General features: G+C 44.4%; 1 protein-coding gene across 3 annotated transcripts in view; it reads right to left on the reverse strand.

Annotated features, from left to right (window-relative positions):
- The window catches only part of TMEM266 (transmembrane protein 266), a 59,862-nt gene that overhangs the window by 9,096 nt on the left and 39,499 nt on the right, over positions 1-11,267 (reverse strand). For all 3 annotated transcript variants that reach the window (XM_027698132.1, XM_027698131.1, XM_027698130.1), the window contains one exon: positions 8,380-8,566. In XM_027698132.1, the coding sequence (XP_027553933.1) occupies positions 8,380-8,566 (187 nt within the window). The remainder of the gene's footprint in view (positions 1-8,379; positions 8,567-11,267) is intronic.

The following is an 11,267-nucleotide window of genomic DNA, read 5'->3' on the forward strand; positions in this document are numbered from 1 at the left end:
GCCACTGTTACATTATTATGTGATGGCCTTATTAATGTAATTGCTTATCTATTTAGATACAAATAAAATATATATGCATAAATAGATTACATGTGTATATAAAATATAAAACATACACATTTTTTAACCTTGAATAGTTTCTTATTAATAAAACCCAATAAAGAGTAATGGAATAACAACAGCAGAATAAATATTTCAACAACAGATTAGGTTTCTGAATCATTACATTAAAGCAAACTGACAATTAACAAACTCAGCTGAGCCATGTGGGAGTCTCAGCTGCTTTGGGCATTGAAGGCTATAAACAATTCCAGTTACCTCCCATTATATTCTACATTGCTGAAAAAAAGGAGCTCAAAATAATGCAACAAATATACAACTGAAAGCACCTACTTGTGCATATGAAATGTATACACAGAGCCAGAGTACAGTAGTGCACGTTCCCATGGGACACTGCTGAAGTGTTCCTGGTGATTCCAGGGAGATGAAGACCCTGCTGCTCAGTGTGAGTCTCATGGGGTCAGGAGTGCAGCTGGTGGCACACGAGAAGTTTGTAGGAGCAAGGAGGGGAGACCAGCTTTTACAAGAGGGGCAGATCACTTGTATTATTTAAATTCTACACAGTGTTTTCTGCTGTTGGTCTATTTTAGTTTCAGCTCCAGAAAGGGAGTTGTCTTAAGATGCAGTTCATTCTTCATAGTTACCCTGTTTGCTTAAAGCTTTTTTTTATTTCTACCGCCTTAGAATTTTCAAGATCCAGAAAATTTAATTTTTCTCCTTTCCTAGAAATAAATCCATCTCCTCCAATACACAGAAATGTTACCTGCACTTCCTTTTCCAAAGACAAACTTTGCATCCTTAGCCATAAAGATGCCCAAATGATATTTACAGTAAATTAAAGGACTGGCAGTAAGTAGAAAGAAAAAGCATTTTCCTGTTAATTCCCCTGAAAACAGCAATCCTAGGAAAATGTCTATGGATGGTGATCGGGATCCTCTTGTTAGATGTACCAAGAGGAATCACAGAAACATTTCTGTTGGAAAAGGCCTTTAAGATCGAGTCCAATAGTAAACCTAACACTGCCAAGCCCATCACTAAGCCACATCCCTCTGTGCCACATCTGCCCAGAATGAAGGACCCCCAGGAAATCTGCGTGACAGGAAATGTGGTGACAAATCCGGTGATGAAGATCTAAAAGTTGTGAGCTGAGAAGGCAGAAGGGCAAGAGTGAGGCAGCTCTTCCCTGTTGTGAACATGGATGGTTCTACAATCTTCCCTGGAAAGTGGAGTGATGGGAAGCAGTGAGACACACAGCAGCACTGTGGAGGAATTCAGCTGAGAGATTTTGCTGAGCAGGGGAAGGAGGGAGCAGAAACAGGCTGTTCTCTGTGGTCCATGGGCAGTAGTTGCTCAAGCTGTGTGGGGTGACAACTGTAAGAGTTGAGGCAGCCGAGTAAGGCGGGACCACAAACGGGTGGTGGGGCTGACTCCAACATCATCAGGACTCTCACTAGACAGAAGGGAATGTCTGGTTGGGAAGGTTGCTCAGACACTGACTTACCTCACACAAAACCAGCCTCCCCTGACACTGTAACCAACCCCCTCTGCAAGGCTGTGAAGTGCAGTGCAGTGAAGTCCCATCTCAGCTTGTTGCCCAAATCTCTGTTATTGAAAAAACGTGTGGTTCTTGGTCAGGATCTGTCTGACAGCCACTGGATTTTGTCTGATGAAGGTTTCCAAGTTATCTGCTTGTACTTTTCCTGCAGGACTCAAAACACACACTGCAATGGTTCAGGGAGTAATAAACTATTTAGAGTACAGTGCCATATAATCTCATCTGACCCAAGAGACAACATTGCAATCTCTCTCTTGGCCCTATAAAAACCTAATAAATTTGGTGAAACACATAAATGACATTCCACCCAAGGCAGATCTCCTTCAGTTCTATAATGCCTCAATAGTGATCTTTAATTGTTTCATCAATGCCTTTAGTGAATGATCTGCAACTCCCCTGCATACAGTAAATACCATTTACACATCTTTCAGATTAGAGGCCTTAAAAATGGGGATTTACTTTGAAATATTTCATTATTATTTTATTGCCATTGACTGTACTGCCTTCTGTTTCTCCAAGCTGAATTTTCTGAACTGGAAGGTTATTTTTGCTGCTGTGTAGCCTCCCCCTGAGGTAGTAATGTCTTACCCCAACTTCCCTCCAGAAAGCAATCTTTACTAGGAGATTTCTAAAGAAGCAGATCTTTCATCTGTTTGTGCCAACAGGAATCAGGAGTAGCCAGCTGGCACTTTCCAGGAGACTTCCCCCTGCTTCTGGTTTGAAGGCAGGTTGCCACATCAGTGCAAGCTGCAGCACTGAACAACTGTTAATTCACACCGATATCCAGTCCCTGCAGGGGCTGGCTGGATGCCTGAGCACATGGATAATCCATCTTGAGAGGAACTGTAAACTCAGCTTGCACAGAAAACAGAGCAACAGATTCAGCCTGGTTCTAAGTAAGAAATCAACCTGAGACAGAAGTCACTGTGCAAAGGGAAGTCCTGGGATATGGAACTGGGTCTGTTAGCAGCAGATGCTGCTGGGACAGAAAACCAAAATCACTTCAGCAGATCCTGCAGCAAGAGCACCATGTGCTGACCTGAGCACAGCTGAGATGCAGCACAGCTGTGCCAGCGTGGCTGGTGGCTGTGGGTACAGGGTGGCCTGGGGGACCTCTCACTGCTCTTTTCAACCTTGTTCTTATGAATATGGATCAGCAGATCCACATCTGAGTTGGCTCGTTACAGTCAGCCCAAAGCATTCAGAGGAACTTGGGTCTGTCTCTGAAACAGCCACATTTGTTGAGTCTAAAACACAAAGGTTGAGAAAGGACATGGCTACCATCAAAACAATTATCTGCTCGGTAATCATCAGGGAAAGAGAAGAATAAATTAAGCAGAAGGATTCAAGAACGAATTGTTGTAAACTGGCAACAAATAAATGTACTCTGAGAATTAGGAAAAGAGTTCTAATACTTTAGAAAATGAGCTGGTGGAACTGCTCTAGTGGTGAAGGAGGGCAGAACACATCCCTGCTGTCTCATGGAGCACCATCTGCTTATGAAAGGGGCTGCATGCTTGGACAGTGGAAAACATTCCAGTTCTGTGTTCCTTTACCTGTCAGCAATGTCTTCACACCTCTTCACATTAATGATGAGAGACAACTCCAGCCTCACATGCGTGACTGTGCACTCACCACTTCTGGAAGTGAGGAGTTTCTACTCCACCCATTTGGTGAATATGGAATGCAAGAGCCAAACTTCACTAACTGCACACACATTTATGTAAGTGTTGCTTAAGGTTTACTTCCTTTGATTCCTGCCTGGATGCTCAGTGCACAGAGAACCACAAAGCCTGAAAGAGGCACCTAGAGAGAAGCCAAATTGAAGGGGAGTGCACTTAGGATACAACCATTTCCAGGACTAGGCTTCAAAGTAGATACATTTCAACATTTGAAAATAACCATAAACTATTTTTTATCTATTGTTTTGCACTAGCAGGACTCTCTCAGAGCACTAACAGATGATCACCAAAGAAACTGGCTTAGAGTTTAAAAGCATCCAACCAGCTCAGACTGCCTTGCAAGGAACAACTGACAAAATCCTGACAAAAAAAGTGCCCTGCTTTGCCTTCTCAAACAGCTTATGAATAATCTTAGGAGAAGCCCTCTGAAGCTCCAGAATTTTTCACGCTCCCCTCTCAATATCCTACTTTCTTCACTTACAAAACAGTGGGTACCTACGGGGAGAGCAAGCTTTACTTTTCTCTAAAGCATGATCATAAATTGCAGCAGTCCCCCAAAGCAAAAGACTTAGTGCTAACCCCATAAAAATGGAAATTTGACTCAGAACAGTTAAAATAAGCTTTTGGCGATGTGAAGTCCCAGTTCTTGCTCAAAGGAATAGAAGGGTGGCATATTAATCTTACACTATGGCAGTGCTGTAGAATTTCAAAAACTGAAATGATATATGCAGGAAAATGAGGAATTTCCACTAGGGACTCTAATTCATATATTATGGGAGAGATTAAAGAATAATAAATTTTGGAAGGAAGTATTAATGGCTGGATGGGGCACTGTGAACCTGGCATTCCCTGAAGCCTGGAACTTTGTATACCAAACACTAAAAATGATTTGTGCAGGACCAGAAAACATTAGCTGTTATTCTGACCATGACCAGTTACATACTGTATGAGGTAAGAAGTCCTTTATAATTTAGAACTTCCTTTATAATTTAGAGATTAATAGATAGGATAATATTTGCCATTATGTCAAATGGCAACCATGTCTGGGAAGAAGAAAGGAGCACTTAGGATACTTCCCTTGCTCTTAGAGAAAGGCTGACCACAATGAAAATCATTAGTGATGCTGCATTCACATGCAGTAGCTCTCAGCTCAAGCTCTTCACAAACAGAGGCAGGGAAGGTAAAGTGCTCACAGTGCAGCAAATGTCAGAGCTCTGCCCTGGGTCTGCAGCTCCTCAAGCCCTGCCCTTCTCCTGGGTCTGTCATCCTTCCTGGTGTTGACACTGGTACCTTTTGACTTGCAGGCTGAAGCCTGTGTTTCAGCCTTCACCTTTGTCTGCTCTGGAGATCAAGTTTTTGGCAAGAGAAATAAAACGTCAATTCAAAGCAAGTTAAAGGTGAAAAAAATTCCTGCTTCTTAACCAAATTAATTAGGAAATACCATATATCCATATATTTTCCACAGAGTTATTCCTACTATGTCAAGAGGTCTCTTGTGAACTGCTGTGGGGAGACAGGAGCGTGTGAGGCAGCACCCAGCTCACTGTTCACAGAATTAGCAGAGACACTTGCAGCTGTATGGCCTCAAGACATGGTCCTTCAAAAGGAGGCATGAAATGTTTGCTGGGGAGTTATGGGAGAGCCCACTGTCCATCTGACCAGAGCTCTTGCTTCTCGCGGTCTCGTACCTGCATTAGGGCACTTCAGTGTAAGAGATCTGCAGAAGGAAAGGCTGGGTGAACACAGACACTGAAAGTTCCCAAATCAGCCAGAACAGCTCTCCTGGTGCAGGGCACAGTGTGTGTCTCTACACAAATTCCCTGAGGTGCTACATGTACCACGTGATACTGGGGTAACCTGACTGACTTTTTACTGAATGCTGTCGTAAATGATTCCACAAAATCCACTGTAAATACCAAAGTACAAGCTACAGTTGCCCCTGAGGAGCTTTAACTTATACACTATCCCATAAAACTTCCAGGTAGGGAAATGAGTAAAAGGTCTCAATGCTTTCTTACTCCATAAGCCTCCGTGGTGAAGTATTCTGCACTGAATGTTTCCATTGTTCCATATAGATGGGGGAAATAAGATTAGCCTGAGATGGAATATCCCATCTTCTCATGCAGTATGTTCTCTAGCCAACTTAAGCTTGCTGCTTTGGCAGAATTCAGAGCTCTCAGAAGACAGTGACTTTTTGAAGGCTGACAAAGTTACTTTTGGCAAAAACACACGCATTCCATTCCATCCCCCAGCCTCAGGTGTTATACGTAGGGCTAATGTCCTGCCAGAGCATAAAAGAACAGCACATCAGAGCCTGTTCTGCCAAACAGCTGAATCGTGGCTTTGAACTGTTGCTTTTCTTTTGACAGTATTAGTGACTCGGTCCCTTATTTCTCCTCTAACTAATCAGTGCAACAGGCAACTGCAGATATGTTTCAAAGCTCACAAGTGCCATGTGGCACACAGGATGATTAACTGCAGCCATCACTCTGGAATCTTTTAAGGAGGAAAAACACAGCTTTGAGAAAATGGATGCAAAGCAATCCCTAATGTGGTCTGACACAGAGGGTAACTTGCAAAACATAACACTTGACCCAAAAGTCAGGAGTTAAAACATCGGTGGCTGAAGTCCCAGGCAGAGCAAGTGGTGTGGAAAACCCTGAAGACAGCACAGCCAGTGTAACTGCAGCATGGGAGAATGGGAGGGGACAGGAACTGCCTGGATGCTCTGTGCTCTGCAAAGCCACGTCTCTGGAGTATTGCACGTGCCTCAGCAGGGGGGGTTATGGAAGATCCTACACCAGCTGGATATCCCCTTCCCACAGAGTGCACACAGAGGCACCTTCAGCCAAAGCCGTGCCCTTCTTCCATCCCACACACCACTGGCAGCTTTGGCTGATGCATGGTCAGAATGGCCGTGGTGAAGAATATACTGGCAGCAAAGTGATGATGGTGAAAGCTGCTGTAGCATCTGCCAGAATATTACTGGAAGTACAAGTTGGTGCTGGGAGAGCAAGCCTCAGCTGAGGTGGGGAGGGAGAAGAATGAGGCAGGGCTGGCTCATGATCCTTCCTCCCCAGAGCCTTCTCAATCTGTGAGGTGAGGTTTCAAAGTTACACAAAAGCACTGCTAGTGCAGGATTCAGACCCTTGACAGCTTACTACTTCTTTCTTTGCAAAACACTCCAGGAAATTACATGCAAAATCCTCTATCTCAATTGCCTGTTACCTGGATTATGAACTAAAGCACTGAATGCTACTGCTGGGTGTGTGGTTTCTTATGCAGAACTGGGCCCCTTCTCAGCAGCTCAGTGTGATGGCAGAGACCACAGACTGCTGTCCCTTGCTAGAGGAACACAGGGAAATTTTTTCTGTCCAATTCCTGCCTCATTCAACATAAACCTGTTAAAATTGTTAAAACAGAGTCACCCTAATTTAGGTTGCAATAAGACAAGCACCCAATGCATTTACAAAGACTTTGTATGTAATATATGATAGAATGCACCAGATAAATTTCCTCTGGTACTTTTAGATGATTTCTGGGAATCAGAAATTAATTCTGCCTACTCAGTATAAATATAACCCAAACATAACATAATTGCACCTCACTCAATCTATAAAGTAATGCATGTTTTCTTATTTGCTGAATATCTTTTTTCAGTGAAAAGTATGAGTCTCTCTCATCAAGCAACCTAACTAACTGCAGAAATCAATCTTGAAGATTGTGTCTACTTTGTTGCAAGTGTGGGCAGAATTTTACAGGGAGACACAAATAATGAGTAACCATGTTAATCTGGACGTTGGAATGAATACCTTGGACAGAAGAATTTTCAGATGATCTCCACAGCACTAAAATTTCAGCAAGCCTCCTTACAATGTGAGCAACACTCTTCATTTCCAAATGTAACCCTCAAGGAACACATACATAAATTATAATATATCCACTGGGAAAACCTCTGAAATACTACAAAAAAGGGGGAAATGCATTTTAGGGGGCAGTCTACTCAACTGTCTGCTTTTAAATACAATTTCATATCAGGAATAATTAATGGCTTCACTGTGGTTAGTGCTTAGATATTATAAAGAGAAAAAAACAAAACAATTTCTACATGCTTTCATTACTCTGTAGAGAAAGGAAAGGATTATAATTTGAAAATGTCTGATGTGCTTTTTCTCTTACAGATTTTGATTGAAGTATCTGTGCCTTGAATTTTAAGGAGTTTGACCGATGTAAAGATAACATGCAAACCTCTAATTCCAACATATTCACATACTGCTCATCTACCAAAATAAGCAAGCTAAGATGCCCAAGGAAGACTAACATACCACTAAGGTAAACAGTGTTGTCTCCTCTGGAATATTACATTAAATGTTACTGAAAGCAGGACACATTCTGCACTCCATTGTGAGGGCTGCAGGATCACAGGAAAAAGAGCTATGTCTTGTCCAGAAAAAACTCCAGGTCTAATACTTATATAATAAAAACTGATTCAAGTAAATATAACTCTTGGTATTTCCCTGAACCACACATCTACAGACACCAGAGTGCTCCTCACCACAGCCATGTGGCACTCAGACATGAGATGCCTATGCTGCACATCCCTCCTTTCCTGGCACCAGAGCTGCCTGTCCAACACTGGCAGTTTTAAGCAGCCTGGTGAGAGCACAGCCTCCAGGCAAGGCAAGCCCCACAGCTTGGGTCCTCTCCAAACCACAGAAATGCAAGTGGCCAAAGACCAAAACTGTTTTTCAATGTTCTTCTCAATTTCCCTGCTTTTACCTCTGAGTGATTATCCTTTGGCCAATTCTCATTTGGCTGCTGCTTCTTTAGTGTTTGATGGATCTAATCATGAGGACACTGGGAAGGTACATCACAGTCATTTTCTTCCCGAGGCATTTCTTTGGCTCTGTTTAGAACCTGCTCACAAATACAACAACAGCTCCTGCCACTCTGGAGCAGATGCAGCCTCTTTGTAAGAATGGGAAACTGCAGCCTCCAGCGAAGGAATCAATTCCCCGTCACAGTGGAGGTGTTCAGAGGGTTCAGTAACTCCCTGTGAGGGCTCAGCTGTGCAGCACTCACCTTGGGGAGGTCGCAGTTCCGTGATGTTCTCGGTGGCTTCGTCGTCCGAATCGTCCGTCGCCACCACCTTGTACCTCTTGCTGCTCTGTTTGTTCAGCACGTGTGGGACCTGCAGCGCGGCCTCTCTCTCTGCAGCGAGGTCCAGATCCTGCTGAGCAAGGTGGGCCCTCAGCTGCCTGATTTCAAACTAGAGCAAAAACAACACCACATACTGATGTCATATGAGCATGGCCAGAAGTCTATATTCTACAGTTGGGGACCTATTACTCATTTGATCATTAAACCACTACAGTCTGGTGAAAAAAATACAGTGTGGTTGAGCCAGGACACAAGTCCAGGCTGCTGGTGCTCCCCCAGAGCCCATGGGAGTGGGACCATTGCTCACACAATCTAAAGGTAAGGACTCTCATGCTGGTCTTCTATTTTGTACAGCTACATCCTGAAGATAAGATTTTGGCCAATTTTTAACAAATCAAACTGCTAAATCAAATGCAACCTTTATACAAAAAGACCACTCTTAACAGGCATTTAGGGATTTAGGTTCATGACAAATACCCCTAACACACTAGACTTCGTAATGAGGGTTTCAGTGGAGGGAAGGTTCCCTGAGCAGTCCTCTCTCACTAAGTGGGCAAGGAGAGGGACACCATAGTCCTCTACTGTCTTAAAATCTTCTGTACTCAAGTGTGCAGAAAACTCTGGGGAAGGTTACCACTTTTCTGGCCACTCCTCTCAAACATGTGAGCCATGGCAGTTAAACACTTTCTGCAACCAGGATGGGAATTGCCTCACGACTGGTGTTATAAAGCAGACACCTGACATAAAGACAGAAACTACCAGGTACCATCTGACTTATGGACACAGTACATTTCTCCTGTATTTGACAACCACACATCTTCCACCAGGCAAAAAGGAAAACAATTTTTCTAGAGAGGCTGCAGAGACCCTTTAAACCTTTATGGAAGCACCATAAAATCCCCTCTGCCATGCAGCACAGATACGGGGATGCAAGGCAGAGTTTCTCTTTCCTAAACTCTTTTTAAGGTCGGTAGTACAGCAGTGATCAAATCATGTGTAATTATAATGAGTCTGAGAGGGAAAAGCAAACGAGGCAAGTAATAGGCTCAGGCATTCAAAATCCAGCATTGCTGGGCCTCCCCTAGTTCAGGGCCTGAGGATCCTTTACCCAGCACGATGTTGTGTCGAGCCTGGCTGCACCTGCCACTGCACATTCACAGCACAGACGGGATTAGCACCCCCACGCCTGAAAACTGGTGTGCAACAGGATGTAGGCTAAATGAACCTGGCTCTGGCTCTCCCCTCTCAGATGCTGACTCAAATCTACGCTGCTGTCAGATTTTGGAACCCATCAGCAGACCCAGCCTGTTCCACCGTGGTCAGACAGGGTGCAAATGCCAGACACGCTGCAGAGCACCAGCAGCTCCTCCAAGCTGTGTAAGCAACTGCAGGGGAAACAAGACAGAGTTTCCACAGATTTTGGAAAGAAAAAGGGATTCCAGTTTGCCACACCTGGAGACTATCTGCTTTCCAGAGCGTACAGGAAGAAACTACAACTGGAAGGCTCACTGCAGGACACAAATCTAGAAAGTAAAGGGGCAGTTCAAACTTTGCAGGTCACATTCAAACCACCTAATACAGGGATCTAACAAACCACACAGCTTTTCCTCTGTCTTTAAATCTGTGGACAGAGGCCTGGCAGCTGCAAACAGCTGGCTGCATGGAATGCTCATTGCTCTTAAGCAAAGGTCTGCAGTGGCAGTCAGGAGTCAGGTGGAATCAGCAAATGTCAAAACACAGCCCTGCTCCTTGATTTCCTGCAAGGAAACCTCCATGGCAGATCCCTGCTGGTGGGTTTGTGTTAACCTATTTGCTAGGAGGAATTAGCAAACTGGTACTGCTAACTCTGTTCCCAGCCAGCCCAAAGCTCCCTGAGGATTAAGGTGCTTGTGCCATACCCAGAAGTGCCAGTATGGACATAGGGAATTTCAGGTTTTGTCCTTGACTTGAAAAAAAAAAAAAAGGAGTGACAAAAGAGCTTACATTCCACCTTTGAAGGGAAAAAGATACCCCTTCAGACACTCCTTCGGTTTAATGGAAATAATGCACTTAAACATGAGAAGCAAAAAACACATCTGGAGGTTTTTTCTTTATGCTGCCTAGCTCAAACCAAAAGGCAGTAAGAATTAGGGATCATTTCTGTTTTTCTACATTTCATGCTTCATCCTTCAAAAACATTCCTGTGTGTCAGAAAAAGAAATATTGCTACTAAAATGCTTAATTCTGGCCTAGAAGCAGGATATGATTTCCTATTTTTCATGGAACACAAAAAAATTGGCAGGTATTTTTTAACACCAATGGATAGAAGTAGCCAGGAGTCAGCTCAACAACTATTTCTGCATCACACCCAATTTAAGGAGCTTAAGCATTTACAAAGATTGGCTGAAGATGGTAACAATCAAAAGCTTGGAGGGCATCACTGTGTTACAGAGATGTGAAAGGGAAGCACCTCAGGTGATCTTTCCTGCTACGGGGAGCCTACAGCAGGAACGGGGGAGAGAGCACACTCCTCCTGCCCACTCCCATGTCCCAGTGGATAAAGCCAGCATTTCCAAATACCCACAGGTTATTTCCAGTCCCTAAACCCCCCGTGGCGGCTGCCCAGGCAGTTTTTATGAGCGATTTTATTGTCGATCGCGGCTCCGTTCAACCGCCCGCCGTGAGGGGCCCGCGCGAGGCCGCGGGGCGGGCTCTGCTGCCCCCTGCCGGGCGCGGCGGGAACGGCAGCGACAGCACGGCCTGAGGGAGCCATGGCAGCCGGCAGGGACACCGCGGGGACGGGGACACCGCGGGGACGGGGACACCGCGGG

The sequence above is a fragment of the Neopelma chrysocephalum genome, unplaced genomic scaffold, assembly GCF_003984885.1.
Source record: "Neopelma chrysocephalum unplaced genomic scaffold, ASM398488v2 Primary Assembly neopelma1_124, whole genome shotgun sequence".
In the NCBI taxonomy this organism is placed as follows: domain Eukaryota; kingdom Metazoa; phylum Chordata; class Aves; order Passeriformes; family Pipridae; genus Neopelma; species Neopelma chrysocephalum.